This window comes from Anomalospiza imberbis, chromosome 3 (genome assembly GCF_031753505.1).
Source record: "Anomalospiza imberbis isolate Cuckoo-Finch-1a 21T00152 chromosome 3, ASM3175350v1, whole genome shotgun sequence".
Lineage (NCBI taxonomy): Eukaryota > Metazoa > Chordata > Aves > Passeriformes > Viduidae > Anomalospiza > Anomalospiza imberbis.
Genome location: NC_089683.1, coordinates 73,110,721 through 73,129,394, shown reverse-complemented (window position 1 = coordinate 73,129,394; position 18,674 = coordinate 73,110,721). Strand labels below are relative to the sequence as shown.

At 37.2% G+C, this 18,674-nt stretch overlaps 1 protein-coding gene across 3 annotated transcripts in view; it reads left to right on the top strand.

The window, feature by feature from the left end:
- Positions 1-18,674, top strand: part of FAM120B (family with sequence similarity 120 member B) — a 48,371-nt gene that overhangs the window by 20,562 nt on the left and 9,135 nt on the right. For all 3 annotated transcript variants that reach the window (XM_068185121.1, XM_068185119.1, XM_068185122.1), the window contains exons 6-7: positions 1,917-2,009; positions 17,110-17,316. In XM_068185121.1, coding sequence (XP_068041222.1) covers positions 1,917-2,009; positions 17,110-17,316 — 300 coding nt within the window. The remainder of the gene's footprint in view (positions 1-1,916; positions 2,010-17,109; positions 17,317-18,674) is intronic.

The window sequence follows — 18,674 nt, the reverse complement described above, 5'->3', positions numbered from 1 at the left end:
TTAAAATTTCATTACTTATAATTGAATCTAAGCTAAAAGTGAGGGTGTTGCAGGAGCCAGCATACCAACCAACCCATCTGGTTTCCTCAGAATGTATGTGCAAGTATGTAATGAAAACTTCAGATGCATTTTTTTTAAGTAAGAAAAAATATCCAGTAAACAAACAATAGGTTAAAAAAGTGCTCATATGAAAAATGTTTTTTTCAAGGCTACCTTTCAAATATTCTCTAAATTAAGAACAAAAATAACAAAAAAATTAGAAAATATTAGGTCTGTCTGTCTTTAAAGTTGGCAAGCAGTGAATGAGTTCAAATCAAACAGTGAAGCCTCCAGACAAAGTGGAATTTTGTCTTTCAATCTCTAACAGTTTTGGATTAAATCTGAACTGTGATAACTCACCAAGTCTGATTACTGAATAAAATATTTCTCTGAAGAAGTGTTTTTATATTCATAAGCATTTTTGGCTGATCTGTTAGGGGCATTTTCTTGCTGTTGTCTTTGCAAGCAATCTTTGATTTCCTTTTCTTAGGACAAAATTGTGCAGGTATTAAGAAATTTTTGTAGATAAAAGTCACTTTTTCTGTTACTTCACTGTATGAAATGTGCAGGTTTAGTAAACCTCTCTTGTTGCCATCTACACAAAGGTGACACATGACTTGAATTGCAGGGTAAAGTAGGGCCATTATCAGATCTTAGCAGACAGGTGGAGTTAATGAATACCAAGGAGCATTTTGAAAGCTTAAAATGTTTCTGATCTCCCCTACATTCTTGTGCCTTATGCAAGACTTAACAGCATCATAGAGGAGAAAGTATTTTACAGTGGGACAAGCAGTGGGGCTTGATTTACCAAAAAAAAAAAAATCCTGAATAGTGGATGAATGATTTTTATCCTATTAAAAGAAAGGCAATGCTGAGTTTTTGGCAGTCTCTTAAGTGTTCTGTATGCCCACAATGCACATTTCCACCTTTTGCTAGAGAAACCTTTCCTCAAGTTCCAATTGATAAGGAATTGTAATGCTCTGTGGATCTCACTTTGGAGCTCTCTGTATATCCTCAAATGCTAGGACAGATTAGTGGTCTTGGTGCACTTGTGTTGATACACAGTGTTTTATAAGAGGAAGGAAAGGATTGGAAGTCGACTGGTACTGTCATGAAATCATGCCAGCTGCTCTCAAGGTGCTGTTTCTTCTGAGCTGATCATGTGCCTCTGCAACGTCTCTAAACACCTTTTCACAGCAGAAAAATTGTCCATTCCCCCTTTACTGATAGAATTGAACTGTTACGTCAATTTAGACATGTCATTTCCTTTTACCCACTTGAACATTTTAGATTTTAGTTTTAAGTTTTCCCTGCTTCCATATGTAGCCTTAAAAACCTGAAAGAAATCAAATATGTTTTGATAAATCCTGAAATTTAGGTTAAAATAGGTAATTGAAATATTTTTTAATATTTCTGAAATTTCTAACAGATAAATGTGTAAGCATTTTTTTCAAAATTCCCAGTGGTCATCATATCTGGGGCTGATTGAGGTGATTTTTATCCTATGTCTTGATTATAAATTAATTTTTTTTAATTTTTTTTTTTACTATGCTTAATGTAACAGAGAGGGAGAAATTTCCTGTTATTAAGAAACTCCAAGGGAAGTGGAGAAGGGAAAAATGAAGGGTGGGCATTTTGTTTGGTGTGTGGAAATCCATGTGTATACACTATACCAAAGAGTTGGGATATGCACTTGCTTCAAGCTGTGAAAGAAAGTATTTTGTTCCTGTGCATTTTCTTAGATGATGCATTCCTGGTGGTCATCATTACATGAGGTCACTGTTCCAAGTTTGATGTGCTTGAGCAAGAGGATTCAATTTTCAGAAAGGTCCTCTTCAGAGCCTTCAGATAATGTAGCATTTTTTCATCTGTTTTAGGTCAATAGCCTCTCTCTGGAGGACTTAAATGCATTTCTGGCACTCATTCTCTGCCTCAAAGGGAAATCAGCAGCTCAACTGACAGGCCTGCAGGTATGACTGGAATAATTGTGCAGCATTAAATACTCATGGAAACATTGTGATAAATGTTTTGGGGGTAAATCATTCTACATTAGTTTTTTTTACAGATACAGGAGCTAAGGATCAGGGTAAATGTGTAGGCTTTTCATGTGCTATATTTTATGTAAATACTTATATTTACTAATCACACAAAAAATTAAAATGGAAGGGACATTTTGTAGTGGTTGCAATCCTAGAGCAAATTATTCTCAGATTTCTTCCTTCCTTAGCTTCCAAAATTCCATCTGTTGAAAAATTGGTAATGTGAATCCTGTCATAAAATATTGCTTCATTTTTTTTACTGAGAAGAACTTTGGTTTTGGATGTGAGTTGTATGAAAATCTCTAGATTAAATTAATTTTGGTATTACTGCTTGAAGGAGAATATAAAGAATATAAACCTAACCAGAAAAAAGTTACCTAATGTGACTCACTGCAGTGAAAACTATTTGGATTACACTGTTCTGTAAGTATTTGGATGTTCTTCTGAATATTTTATATATAATCCATGCGAATCTGGTTTTTTTCTTTCTTATCTTCTGCCTTTCCACATGTGGATTGAAGGTTCCTAAATCGTTATGTCAGTTGCTATTTTGAGTTGTGGGACTGTTCAAAGAAATGAATGGTTAGAGCCTTAACATATCTTCATTCTGTAAATCTTGCTTGTATTGCCAATAAATTCCATTTCTTTGAACAGTCCATGAGAGAATTTTGAAAGTACTTTTTTGCTGATCTCAAGGTAACACTCCTGTTACTATCAATTTGTTTCTAGTGCACAAGTACCAAAATAACAAAACCAGTGTGATCCCAGTTCCATTATTTGGTTCCTTATAACAGATGAAGTTGAGGGTCCTATAAGTTTCTTCAAAGTCATTACAAGTTTGATTTGTAGCTGACTGTGTAACTGAAAGGAAGCAATGAAATGAAGGCAATATGGAACACAGCAGAAATGTAGGCCTTATTTCTGTCAGATACATTACTGCACACAGTGTTGAACTCAGCCTTGGGAGGATCAGTACTTCAAGTCTTCGTGGCAGTCATTCAGCAACAGCATAAAGGAAATCAAGCCCAAGCAGGAAGTGTTGAAACAACTTGTTTATAGATGCATTTACAGGGATTGTTACATAAGTTTCTAAAGTGCTTCTAAGTTTATTCTGCTTGAATTAGAAGTCTTTGTTTGATTCATTGTGTTGTGGCTCTATGGAAATACAAATCTGCATCCAAATGCATAACATTAATCAATGTATGCTACTTATCAGCATTGTGCTGATTGAAAGTTGTTCACAAGATTTTGTTATTTACCCACAAAGCTTATGGCAGATCAGCTGTGCATACAGAAGTGCAGGAAGTGTGAAGCTGGTCTTACACTGTGTCATGAATCGCTTTATGAAGTGGACAGAATGTTTTTGGAATTGACTTCTGCGTGCCATTGGCAATTCCTTTCCAAAGTTATGTCACTCTGCTGCTTATACAAGCACTTCATGCACTGTCCCACAATGCCTTCTGCTGTGCTAAAACCCAACACAAGATCCATGTAACATAGCTGAAATTTTTTGTATCAGGCCACTTAGTAGATCAGCTCCTTATCTTATATAAAAATTCATGGTAGTGCCTTTGGTAATAGTTTGAGCCAGAATAAATCTAAATCCTTCTGAAGGGAATAGTGAGGAAAGATTTTGATCTCTTTCTTTTCTGAGGTTGTGAATTCATAAATAAGAGTCTCAAAACTTTCCCTCATTTTCTTCAAATTAACCTCTTTTCCTGTGTTTTGATGACCAGAATTTCCCTGTGGAAAAAAAAAAATTGCTGTTTCTCAGTTGTATGTGTATCTGTGTCGTGTCAAGCTGTTTCAAGAATAGAGAACTTAATAATGTCTTGGGAATTCTCTCTTGAAAGGGCAGGGGACTAAATAAATAGAATATTTTATACAAATATTCTAAGAATAATGATCAATAATGGAAGCTTTCTGAGAATTACCATTCAAGCATCTAATTTTCAAGATCCCATCTCAGAACAGCTTAAACAGTTTTTGCTCATTACTGTGTTTATTTAGTCATTTTACAAATTTGAGTTACGCTCAATAGAGTTATTGAGTTATTTTAATAGTTAGTGAATAAAGTATCAATAGGTATTTAATAGCTTTATTTTCTAGATATTTGTGTTTAAAATCAAAGGATCCAAGTGCAATGAATTACACTAACATGCAGTTGATTATTAAATGGAGTTTACAAGAAATCAGGAATAGAGTTTAATCTGTTTACCATAGTTTTTGTTTTCCATTGAAAAGTTAAAAGCAATCCCTAGAAACAGCTAAATTACAGAGCTTCCAAAGACAATGGTAAAATTAGTCAGCATCTGCAAAATTTTATGAAGATATTTTCTCATTTGCCATTTTGGATTTAACATTATAATATTATTTAAATGTAGAAAAAAATGTTTATTTCTTTTAAATATTTCTTTGAAGAACACTAATTTGATTTTAGAAATTATCTCTTTCTGTAAAGAAGCCAATTAGCAAATATGTTTTAGCAGAATACTTATCTTCCACTATGAAATATGAGAGGAAATATAAATAGAGCCTGTTCTGGTGGAATGAAGAGAGCGTTTCAGCCTTCACTTTCAAATCTACTTTCTAATATGCTGTCCATATTTCATAGTTAATGAGATCCATAAACCCACAAGTGTATGAAACAGAAAAGTCTATGGTTTGAATAAAGTGGGTTAAAGCCATAAAAAATATAGTTTATCTCATGCTGAAAGAAAGTGGGCTGTGAACATGTAACAACACTATACATTAAATATTACTTTCTGAGAATAACATAATGTTTATACATGAAGATTTGATTATTTTTCAAGATATATGGTTTCAAAATACCAAAATGTGCACACGATAAAAAAGACATTTTTCTGGTTAGACTTTTTCTAGTTTTTTTGTGGTGCCCCCCTTATATGGTAGATTAGCATTCTACTTTGCCCGAGCCTCCCATAGAGCTTATACATAAGGTCAGAATTAAATTTTGGACCCCAGGTTGTCTAGTTCCCTTCTTTCTATTTTAATCTGGTGTGTGGTGTTGGCAAAAAGCCCAGAGAGCCATCAGTCTAACTTTGAGGCCATTGCAGAGAAAAAGAGGCACCAGTAGTTGTGCTTCCAGACTCACTTCTTATATTGTGCTGGCCTTGGTTGTTTACAAGTGCAATTACAGTAATGTGTGTAAAATACTGCCCAAAGAGGAAAAAGCATAATGAATTATAAACACAATTACATTTTTTCTAAGATTACTCTAAATATGTGACAATATGAAAAAATTGCATTGGAGGTACAAAGCTGTGAATCACATCTTTTCTGAAAGTTGTGACCAAAGATGAAATGGAAGAATTTGGTTAAAAAGGAAATAAAAACTGGTAATTGGTAGATTAATTTTGTGTCCTGATAAATTATTTTAAAAGTGAAATGTATGTCAGAAAATAGGAAATCAAATTTAATAGCAGGTGTGTGAGTGGACATACATATCACTGCTGGAATTTAGGGCATTTGCAAACCCTTGATATTTTTGCTTTAAAATGTCTCATTTTGCCAATATCTGCTTAATAATAACATCTTTTGTAACACTTGTAAAAGGAGCAGTTTGGCTGTGTATGAGATATAAGACAGTCATGTGCTGAAATATATTCCTTCAATTTTTAAGAGCTTTTTGTAATTCAAAATTGTTACTGATGTGAAATGAGCACAGTCATTTTAGATGAAATTATAAAATTCGGAGAGTCTTTGCTACTTGATTGCAAATTGAACTTTCACACAATCTGTATTAGGTATTATTTAATTACCTTTTGGAATAATAATAATAATAAGTAGAAGAAGAAGAAGAAGTACTGGAAATAAGCTGGAATAAGAAGAAGCTGGAAATAGCTTTAGCAAGAATTTTAGTTTTACAGAACTTTTGAGTAGTTTTCATTGTGCAGTGTCATGGAAGCAAAATTACCTTGGTTTTGTACCTTGGTTTACCTTAGTATTATACCATATTACACAGGGTATTTTTCTCTGAATATTTTCCTGAGGGATACTTGGCCACATCTATGCAAAATAGCAGTATGTTTTAGAGTCATAAGTAGTAGTGTAGGTGTCTTGGTTGGGATCCCTCAGATTTAAAGAAGGATGCTGCTACATCTATTCTGTGTTTTTTCTTCTGTGCCATGCAGACAGAAAGGCATAAATAATACCCAGATTGTGAACACTCAATAATTTCAATCTCCTGATGTGTTGGCAAGCCAAGCTCTGTTTGTCAATACCACTATGTGTGATATTTTTCAAACAGACCCCAAATAGCCTTTGTAAGCTATCTGTATTTTTCAAAATATGATTATTGAAAAAAAATATTTTTTCCCCCAGAGAGGGTATATTGTGTCTGTGTGACTCTTTCCTAATTAATATTTGCTTGAAGTCTAATTGGATTGAGTAAAACATAAAATGCAAGTAAGAATATTGTAAAGATCTTAGGGATCAACCCTTCTTACATACAAAGGACCTGCTTCTGTAATGTAAATTAGTATTAACTAAAATGGAATTTGAGTGCATTCCCAGATGCTTTACTGCATCAGGGTTCATATTCCCTCAAAATTTGCGTCTGTCAAAAGTGTTTTAAAAATTATCGGCGAGATTGTAACTGGCAGGTGGTGGAGAGCAGGGGGGATTGAGGTGATTTGCTGATCTTGGCGTTGCTCCCCAGCCCATTTTCTCATCTGCGGTCTTTCAGTTTCCTCAGTGTTCTGGGCTAATCTGGAACTAAAGTGCAGCAGTATGAGATGTGTATTTCAAGTTGGTATTGGTTCAGTCCCTATTCAAAATTAGAAATATTCTTCTCATATACTCAAGATCTTAAATGAACCAGTCCAAATAGAAAGTTCCACTGCACTTACATGGGTCAAGCATTAGGGCAAATATAATTGTTTCAGGAGCTGTAGTTTCTCACTGCTTACAGCATTTTTCAAAGACCCATCTCTAAATTTGTAGCTATTTTCATAAGCATCTTTTGAAGTTCTGAAATAAGTTTTCTTAGTCCACTGACAACTAGCTCTACCTTTTTTGCTGCTCTTGGTTCATAGGCATATTAAAAAGAAATCTTGGACTTAACTAATCTATTCAACTTGTAGACAAGATTGGTGTTCTGCCCCACTCTCCCCATTTTCTTCTTGACAAAATTTGGTATATTTATTAGTATTATTAGAGTCTATTTCCCTGAACATTTTTTGCAGTTGACGTGAGCCCCAATGCCAGAATTCACATAGCTGTGTAAATTCTATTATATAAAATTGGCACAAATACAAACCACAGCATAACTAGATCACAGAACTGTCAAGGCTGAAAGAGGCCTCCAAGATCATCTAGTCCAACCATCAGCCCAGCACCACCATAATTACCCCTCAACAACATCCCCAAATACCACCTTCAGATGCTTGAACACTTCCAGAGATGGCGACTTCACCCCCTCCCTGGGCAACTTATTCCAGTGCCTAACCACTCTTGCAGTGAAAAAAAATTTCCTGTTATCTAGTCTTTATCTCTCCTGATGCAGCTAAAGGCCATTTTTCTCTCATCCTTTTACTTGAAGCATGGCAGAGGTGACCAACCCCCACCTCACTACAGCCTCCATTCAGGTGCCATAGAGAGCTGAGTTGCAGGTCATCTCTTCTACTTTGTGAAAAAAATTCATTTGTTTAGTTGGATTCAGTCTGCCCAGGGAGAAAATCTTGCACAAGGTTTTCAGCAAGGGTCTTAAAAAGCGGATCTTTTTTCCTTTGTGGAAGATGGTCTTGCATTTTTCTGCATAATTGTGTTAAGCTTGCTGTGCGTTTCTGTGAGTTTTCCCCTTTTCTGTCCTGTAGCTCATAATTAGCAACGTGTCAAGAACATGAAAATAGCAGCAATGTTTCATTTATAAATTGCTTTTAGACTGTATATAGCTTAAAGAATATTTCAGTATGCTTAAGGTAAAAGACACTGGAATTTCAGATAACAAAATTGCTGTTAATTTTTAATCCATGCCAAATAATATTGCAGGAAGTGAAACATGTTTGTTAGTAGTGAGGGTAATAAAGCTCTCCCAAAATATCAAGCAAAGTGACAACTTTGAAAAAGTCAGAGATAAATATTGTAGAGAAGGGGAAATAAATATTTCTGGTATCAACTGGCATTTTCCTGCCACGTTTGTGTTGGTCAAAGTGTACGTTTACTTCTGAGTTCAATAGTTCTCACTTCCTTGCATATTGTATGCTGGAAGGAGCCAGCAGCCCATGAGGCTTGGAGGTGGTGTTTGCGTGGCATAGGTGGGGTTGCTCCCCGCTGCCTTTGAGGGCTGACCTGTGTCCCCCAGGGCAGGTGACATCCAGGGGCTGGAGCAGGGAGGGAAAGGAGCTGTTGGGAAGCGGTGGCACGCGCGCACCTGCCCGTCATCTGCTCGGGGCCGCCTGCACCTGCCCGCGCGCCTCTGTCACGCCCGAGCAGGAATGCGAGCTGCACATCTGTCCCTGGAAAAAGAAGCAGATGGCTGTGTGCAGCTTCAGAGAAGCCAAGTGTTTGCTGAAATGAGCCTCTTAGAGGTGGATGCCTTTATAGGCGTATGGTTACAGTGCTTTGCTGGACGTACTGGAAGTTTTCAAAATACTATAGTAGAAATGTTCATCTGGAAGATATCAGAAACAGCAAGAACTGATTTGTTCCCTTTCTTTTCAAGTGTATTCTTGATTGACATGGCCATTGTCCAGGGGTTAAAAGTCAAGAGAGTGTCCAGTTCCTATCTGTTGCTTCTTTGGTGAAATTTTTCTCTTCTTTCTTGTATTTTAGTTCTTGCTTGTAACAGTAGTCTCAATAATATAAGTTTTTTAGCCAAAAGTGCTGTGTGAAAGCGAACGTTTAATATGTTAACATTAATATTGTTGTCATACATATATTCTCCCCTTCATCTTTGTTTTGGGTTATTTCATTTGATGTTCATTGAGAAACAGCAGAGATATGGTTGAAGGAACTTTTTATAAAGAAATGGAGCTGTGTTAAGAGAAACATGATGAAAGTACGTTATGATATCCCTTACCAGCATTATTTTTTAGCATCCAAAGACATCTTCACTTGTTAAGACATTCTAATCCCAATGTTACATGTGAGGAAAGAACAAACAGGGACAAGAAACACCAGATGTTTAAAGGTAGTTGTCTATTACCTCCAAAGAAAATTTGTGATTTATGGAGAGATTTAGTCAATTGTTTATAATTTCATCAGCATGTCAGCATGTTTAACGTTCTAGAAAAATCATACAATTGTATATTGTATTTGTACCCTGAGGCTCCAGTACAATAGAGGAATAGTTCAGGCTAGGAGCAATGGTGAGTAGTATTTTTCAATTACAGGAGGCTGAAAGCATAGTGGTGTTTGCAGGAAGTTTATTTTGGCACAGCATCTTCTGCATTAAAAAAAAAAGGTACCCTTTGTTTTAAAATGGCTGCGGATCAGTTCCTGAGGCTGAAATGTGAAATGTTATCAGCAAAGTGCCTGCAGAGTCCAATGCTGGCTGAGGGGCCGCAATGTCAAATTTTGGCTTATTACAGAGCATGCATTTTCTTTAAAACAGCATTCTTCTCTGTATTCAATAAGTCTTTAAAAATGGCCAAGTTACTCTCACATAAACTCTTTCTCTGTTTATTTTTAATTTGCTCTGACATAGTGCTAACACAAAAAAATGTAGAATACTACCTGTAAATAATTTTATTTTTGTTAAAACCTAAATTTTTAGTCAGTCCTTGAATAGCTCAGAAGACCATCTTTATGCAACAGCTGTGTGCACCAAACAAGGATTCTCTAATTTCTCTGTATGCATTCATCTAAACCACAGCACAGGGTTGGCATTCTTGTGCCAAAAGGCAGCGACTTTCAAGCTGTGTATGGCAATTTTCCATTTTGAAAGGAATATGTGTTCTGGAAGTGGATACTTTATTGTAGCTTAGTTTCAAGTGAAATCCTGCTATCTTGAACATCCCTGATCACAGGTTACAGTTTGTCAGTTCCCTTCACAGGTCATCTGAAATGCTGCTGCATGACTCATTTGATTTGTCTTGGAGCTCGGGATTGTCATGAAATAGAAGCAGACAAGTTCTTCTTTTCCTCCTCAACCTGTGGACTTAACACCTAGAAAATTCCTTAGCCAGAACTGTTTACTGTGGACCATATCACTTCAAAGGGTGAACCGCAGTATCAACAATCTTACTGTGCAGCTGCTTTGCAATACAAAGAAACCCAAGGGGAAAAAAAAAAAAAAACCTACAAAACCTATATTGCGCTGGCAAGCAATATTTGCTCTACTGGAATTCTCTAGACAAGGTATCTTGGTTCAATGACAATTTTATTTGAAGAGCTTATGACATTAATAACAGTTGTGATAATGTTTCTGGAAGCTGCAGTGCTTCAGACATGCTAAATTTTGCCAGATCTAATTCTGCTGAAATTCACTGATCTTTCTGTTGGTTTCAGTGCAAAATAAAACAGACCCTTAAGAAATATAAACTCAAACATCTTAAGAGAGGGGATGGTCCTACATTAGGACAATTGAATAAATCTTGAATTTCCACTCTGATTCTAGGGAGGAAAATAAAGAATACTGATTTTTAAGCTTGGCTAATTAAGCCTGGGACAATTGTAGCAGCGAACTGAGCAGTTGCAGGCCTAAGCAGCTGTCATTTGCCAAGAGAGTCTGAGGCTGTGGAAGGACAGACTGCATTAGCAAAGGCAGCCCAGCACACTCTGCCCAGTAGTTCTGTTGGTGGCAGAATTTTTACACCTAAAACTGTGTTGCATGGACCAGTCCTATGATTAAACAAAGGGATAGTGCTGGATTAAAGTGTGGATAAGGACTTCAGATCAGGAGTATGGTCAGGATGAGGCAGCGGCAAATGAAGACCCTCATTTTGAAGATTTTGGTAATGGAGCTAGACAGTATAGAATAGAATACAGAAATATATAGTGAGTTTCAGAAAGTAAAAGAGTGGGAAGAGTTTGGTGTTTGAAGGCTCACAGTGGAAAGTTACTGGCAGAGAAGTGACCTTTTGCATGCTTTCTAAATTTTTTCTCTGTGTCCCCTAATAACATTTGAATGTGTTGGCCAATTTCAGCTGCATTTGACAGAAATGTAGGAGTCTGGGAGAGCAGTACTTACTGCTGGTTGTTTTAAACAGCAGGGAAGATGGAGAAGGCACTCTAAGTTGCCCAACAGGAGCAAACTTTATTGTGGCATCACTTTTATTAGGGCATCCATGTGAGAGGGGGACATCATTACAGGAGGCTACAAGAATTTTTGGAGTTCCAAAAAATTAAAATGTGTTTCCCTAAACTCAACATTATACATGTGATGGAAAGGTGAGGATGTTCGAGGATAAGTATGTATCCAAAAACATGAACAAGTATTTAAGACACTAAAAGTTAAAATCCATTCACGTTTGTAGAAGGGACATGGCTGCAAGCTGGGCTACAGTCAGATGGTTGGCATGGTGACTATAATTCAGAATTGATGTCAGCATTCTGTAGATGTCATAGGTACTGTGGACTGTCACTAGCACTTTAGATCAGAGCTGAGCAGTTGTGGCTAAAATAAGGGAAGTAATGTTATTTCAGTCTTTCTGCAGGTGTTAATGTGCTGTCCATTGCAGAACTGAATAATTAAGCTGAGAGGACTAAACTTTTTAATTGTGAAATTAATTATCACAGAAATGTCACTTATGCTGGGGTTTGTTGTGGATATGATAAAGAGTTCTGATAAAAGCAACTGTTTATGAAAATGAAACAAGAAATGAGATGTAATCATTTTGGAACTGAAGGAAATTTTTTCTAGTTGCAAATTGGTTAGCAGTAGTACTTTTGTGTTATTATTTGTGCTTAATGGTGCTTAATGGTGAAAGCAATTTTTAATTTTTTTTTAAAGTTTACTTCAGTGGTGGTTTTGGTTTAATGTAAATACAAGTGTTGTTCCACACAGAGGTATCATTTTACATCAAAGTCCTGATAAAACCCAGTAAATAAACTTTCCTGAACATATAAATACTAAACAATTGGGTTGTTTACAGCTAAATATTTACTTCAAAGTCTTAGAAGTGTTTAAAAACTGGTTTTTCTAGTTTCTGTTGCAGCCAATGCCCTCATAGGATCTCTTTTCAATCCTCGTTTTCCTTTGCACACACCTTGTTTAAGCAGGAAGAGCTTAATTTAAGCTGTAATCTTTCATCAGAATAAACCTTAGACTGTTTTCAAAATACTGGTGCTCCTCTCCCCCCTCAGTTTGACAGGGCCCAGCAGCTTATTGCTTAAAGCTGACTGATGCCTAGTAAATGCACCATTTCACCAGCCCACCTCTGCAGGGTGACACTCTTGTAATTTACCAACATTGCACCAGTTTACATTATCTTTTTTTTCAAGAACAGATAATAGAGTCCAGCGTGCAGGGGCTTTAGCATCCTTTGCCAGCTCCCACTGGGAATTTATACTAATGGCTGAAGGCAGGACAATCTGTTCTCTGTCTTTGGGTTGAGGTTGTTTAGTGATGCTTTCCATTGCAAAGACTTGTCATCAGCTGAGTGTTCATCTCTCTATATTTAGAACACAGTGTGCCTTAGAGCTCTTAGGCAAAGCTAAGCCTTACTGTTCTAGTGACAAGTTCCTGAGATAGGATCTACCTGCTGCCTTTATTGCTCAAGCACAAATTGCCTATGGTTAAATATTTGATCATTTAAGATACAGGTGGCTGCTAGGGGAGTTAATGCAAGAAGCAGCAATACTGGTGATATACCGACTGAGTTCAAATGGATCTAAAAGGGACTGGTCAAACTAGACAAGTACACAGATTTTGATCACTACCACTTGAATTCCAGCAGTTTATTGCATGGGGCAAATTACATTGATTTGTAACTATTGTTGTTGAATTGATTAATTTTAACTAGAAATCATCAAATACTAACCTGTCCTTGAGTGTTATGTTTTCCCTTTTATCACAAAAACAGGTGTGTTCTTTTGTAGGTGGGAATGTGGGGAAGGTGGGGAAGGGAGGAGTGGAGAAATGCATTATGTAATTTTAAAGCTTTTTCTTTTTAAATTTCTATGTCAAAATGTTAGCCATATTCATGTCTTCTGTATTCAACTTCACCACAGGAAGAAGGCAACAGAACAGGAAAAAAGAAAACTCTAACCTAAGTAACAATTATTAATACAGACTTTTTACATTGAAAAAGAGCATGCCCAGAATGTTGTTGAAAATCCTACTAAAGGAACACTTTTTAAAATGAAATGTTGTATTTAGTACATTGAGATAGAGAGGACATGTAAAGCAGCACAAGTAAAGAACTGTGAAATTGTCATCATGCATTTTCTCCCTGGTTTCAAGACATTCAGATGGTGAGGTGGCTTTGCTGTGTCTGCTGACATCTGGCATGTTCAGATACTCACCCTCACATTTCAACTGTCGTAGAACATATTTATTATAATTTTGGCAGAATTTGAAGCTTTTAAACTCCAATCAATTGAGGGGCAAACAGTTTTTTTTTCGTATGCTCCTGGAAATAGTTTGTGCGGCTTTAAAAATGCATAGTACAAGGTTTAGACCTCTATCAAAAAATCCCTTCTGAAACTACAAAGAAGAGTCAGAAGACTACTAGTATTTCCTTAAAACATAAAGGTATTTTTACATCCTGATTATTTTAAATTATTATTTCATTAGATGAAATTTGAACATAAAATTTGCCTTTCATACACAAGATCCATGTATTTTCTCTTCCTGTAAGTTAAAACTATTCAGCAGGATGTGCAGTCTCAGTTTAGACTTGAAAAGTGCTGCTGTGAGCAAACACCTTCCACCCTGCCAAGCCTCTTTCTGTCACCTATGCACATGCACTCAGCCACAGAGATTGGCCTGAACTCAGTGATATAAGTCTTCTAGCAAAGAGATTTCTGAAATTGTTAGAAAAAAACTTTATGCATAGTGTTGTGGATGCTGTAGCACTTCTCTTGCTCTTTTCAAGTAGCCTACCATGTTCAGATCAGGCCTCTGATATCAGTAGCCTCTGCTGCAATGATGCTAGAGGACTGTGAACTTCTGAGTTCTGAGTCTTCAAACAGGAAAAATTTATCTTTTTCCCCAAGTGCTGGGAGGGTGGGGAGCTGCCATTGGTAGGCTTAGCAGCAGGGCCACAGCAGAGGCAGCTGGTGCAGGAGGAGCAGTTCTCACACATTCCCTGTATCTCTTACACAAATGTCATCAGCTGGTGGTAGGAGTAGCAGCAGCGAGATCACAGGGCTGCGTCTCACGTGGTTCACTGGGGTCCTGAGTTTATAGAAATGGTAAAAAGAACAGACACAATTTCCAAAAGGAAGTAATCTCTAGGGTGTAATGCCCTGCAAGACAAGACTTCTTTTCTTTTGGAATTTTCCACTTCTCATCATGATGTCTTAACACTGCAGACACCAAGTAGTTGTGAGCATTCCCATGGCAAGGCCGCTCTGTGGTTTGCCATGTGCACAGCCTCATTGTTACAGACTCGCTGTGCTTTCATTTTCTTTGGTTTTCATTGCCAGACATGGAAAATAGAAACTACCCTTTAGTGAATGTATTTCCTATCATATTAAAGTAATCACTGTTGATAGTTCTTGCATTGGTCTTGCTCATACTAATTTCCATTAAAACACCACGCCTTACTTGTTATCCCTCACACACACACAAACGCTCTATCCCCCAATGCTAAAGTGCTTTAGGGAAGTCCTGGACTAATATCCCTAGAAGGCAGTGAAGTCTTCTAACTGTAGAGCCTGTCACCAGCAACATTATTTTATCTTGTTGGTCAGTATGTCTCAAGTTTAACTGAAAATAACACAGCTAGGGTTGTATCTTCCTTAGCAGATCTTCTGGTTTGACCTGGTGATCAGAAACAATCTAGTAAATGCAATGTAAGAATCTCAGCTGCAACATGGTAAGTGTCTGTGTGCACTCTAGCAGTTTACTTTAGTACAAATACTGGTTCACTTAACCCACATTCCTCTTTCAAGTACCCTTCAGCATCGTTAAACAGTTTGCAAACCCCTGCTTTACTTGCCAGAAAAAGAGAATTATGAGTATGCATGTAGTTACTAGTCTCAGCTGGTAAAATGGTAGCTGACATCTGGAGGCAATAAGTTTCTGAAACTCATGATCCCCTACTGCAAATACATTTGTTTTAAAGGGAGGGCAAGAGAGAGTCTCCTTACTCTAATATGAAGTGTCACGAAAAATATGGACCTTCCATTTTCTAAATGACTGCTTAAATTCTAGTGGGAGGTGTCCCTACCCATGGCAAGAGGCTTGAAGCTAGACGAATGTTAAGGTCCCTTTCAACCCAAACCATTGTACAGTTCTGTGAAATTAGCTTGTGTTGTCTGCAATGGTCTGGATGTCAGTGGCTGTCTCCAGTTGTCTGCACTGGATGAATTTCAGCTACTGTCATGTTGGGTCAGTGCCCTGGTGGCCAGCCTGATGCCTTTCCAGGAATCTCTAGAGACAGAAGAAGTTCTTCCCAGAGGGCTCTGAACCTCCCTGCCTGGCATCTCCCTGCCTGCATCTTCATATGTGAGTGCTCTTTTGCTTTTGCATTTTACAGAAAGCTGCCCATGGAGATGCACCTCGTATCTTCAAGTCAGCTTAACAGAACCCTACTGCCCCTTGTCTGTGGTTAGGGAGAACCCCATCACAGAAGTCAGCTTCACCTAGTCAAATTTTGCAACAGAATTCAGCTCATTGCATAATAGTGCAGAAAACCTAATTCCTTCACCAGGGTCTGGCTCTATTCTCCAAGTGATTTTGATGGTTTTCATTTTTGGAAGAAGCTTTGTAGCTCCTTATTGCTAGCAAAGGTTTCCTGATTCTGTTATGCGGACCTTAGGAAGGAAAAATTCTGATTCATTAGTACTACATTTCATGGATTTTGCTACTACTTGTCATTTCTTAAAACATAAGGCACTGATGGTGTATGTTCATACCTTTAAGTCTTTTGGAGACATTTCAAGATGTAAGGTGTAGTAATGATGGCCAACCCTTTCCATTGCGTTTCAGACAAACAGTTCACAATTCTGCAGGAGCTAGAGCTAAGACAATTTGAGTCACTTTTTGCCCTTTCTGTTCTGGACTATTTTGGATACTCTTCCATTTCTGGTATAATTTATACCATAAGGGCACACCAGCTACAAGGGATTACAGTATTGATGGCCGCACTGTTATGAATCTCTCCTGATCCAGACTGCAAAAGGCATTGCCCATTGAGAGCTTTGTACTGTTTAAACAATACTTAAAATCAGAGTTTTCCCCATACTGGATTCAAGGTTTTTATATTTTGCTGTTCTCTGCCACAACAGGATGTTAAATTCACGCATGGAAATTATCTTGGCCATGAGTTTTAATTGTCTTGTTGAGTTTCTTGCTTTGCATTTTCTAAATGTTGTCACATGATTCCAGTATTTCTTCTGGAGACATCCAGCTTGAAGTGAAATAATTTGACTTTCAGATTACAGTAGAAAGAAATTCTGGAGTGTTTAAAATAAGAGCTAGGATACAATAAACTTTGTTCTGTCAAATGCTGCAATTTAAATGATCTCTAAACACTGTAACATTTCCGGGGTAAGCAAACTTTGGAAGGTCAGTGGATCACTGTACACATCAATTTGTACTCCCAGTTCATGTTTTGCATTCCACTAACAGAAGTTTTTTCCATGCAGAGCTGCTAATACTTGAAAAATGCTATGGAGCCATTTATTTTGTCTTTCCATTTATATTTTGAATGTATTTGTCTTAAAAATTTGAATGAGATGCTGTATTTGTTAAACTTCACTTATTCCACTTCATTGAATAAAACTAGGTACAGAACCCTCAGACAAATTCTGGTGTGGGAGTAGAGGGCCATCATGGTCACAACATCAGGACAGCTGACAATTTTCTCTGCTGCTTGTGTGTTTATATGTGATGGTAAGATGGCTCATATTTCCTGACTTGTGAGACCTGCCTTTGTGTGTGTGTGTGTGTTCACAGCTTGCACAGGTAGACTCCAGGGCTGTACATCTGGGTGCTGTCCTCATCCGCGGCCTTACGACTTTGCTCATGGCCAACAGTGCCTGCGGCTTTCCATTCAGGATGGATGATCTGATGCCTTGGGCAGTGTTTGATGGAAAACTTTTTCAAGAAAAATACCAGAAGGCACACCAAGGTTGCTCTGTGGAAGAACTTTTGGAAGGCAATGTAAGTAATCACTTCCTTTTAGTTCTGCATTCTTTGTAAAAATGTACCCATCCATTTTGTTTGTTGTTTTTGTATTCGTGTTTACACTTTTCCCCTTTCTTTGTATTTTTCTTCCCTTTCTTATTCCTTTTTCATTCTCTCCACAAAAAATATTTTTTTAAAAAGAGTAGAAATACTGAGCTTATGAAGGAAGCTGTAATTTTACCCTTATTTTTGTTCCCACTACTCAGAAAATAATAGAAGGAAAATAGTTGTCAGTTTCAAAAATGAAAATGCCTACAGTAGTTTTCTAGTACTGAGATATGAATGAGATCTTTCTCCCATAAGATTTTAAGCAACTTATTAAGAACACCTTTAAAAAAAACCAAATGTTTAAGAGTGATATTTTTAAAGGCATTAAGGAACCTAAATTTTGAGATGAAGTTTTGGCAAATTCAAAGAGGAACTGCAAATAAGAAGAAGGTACATTCTTTTAGAATAGGTAAATATGGGTATTTCTTTTAGAATCTCACCAAGTACCTTCCTGTAGCTCTAAGTACTTATTTAGTTCTCAATCCCACTTTATCTTACAAATCTGGGGATTTATAAGATTTGCATGCTGTGTTACCAGAAAAGCAGTGTGATTTCAGACACGTCTGGGCAGGGAGGTTCTGCTGAGCACTGTGCGTTGCACAGGGGCAGCATGTCCAGGCTCAGAGGTAGGGTCTGCTGGACTCGGTGCCAGACCGTGCTGATGCACTGGTGAAGCCTCAAACCAGACCTGCCTCGTGCCCCACCAGCACAGAATATGTGCAGAGATGCTTGGGTAAATCTATACCCATCTGGGAAGGTAGCTCTAAAGCTCTTCAATTAATGTGTCTTTCTCATTTAATGTGTCTGAAAAGCCTGTATCATTTAATTACTTTTGAAAATCTTACCTTCAAAATGCTTTTACCTGCTACTAAATGTATCACTTGAGGTTGAAGTAAAGTAATTACAGAGAAAAAAGGTTTCAGTTTTGATTTATTTTAATCTTACGCATCAATGCCAGTTGTTTTTGTAAAACTGGTTTTCTTTTGTGATTTGTGTCCAGCTGCATACCGTGCTGGTCTGGAGTGAGGAGTGCAGCTCTTGTGGGTGGGTGGAATGAACATGTTTTTAGCATGAAGAAGGAGAATAATCCTTTCCATATGTGTTCAATCATATGATTAGGACCATAACCTCTATCCAAATCCTGTGGTTCCTATTAATTGGTCTGTTGATTTCAGTAGATTTTGGATTGGGCTAATGGTTCATCCAGGAATTTCATACAGGATTTTTACAAAACAATAGAGGGTTTAAAGAATAAATGGGAAAATGCTAAAGTATCCAAAATGAAA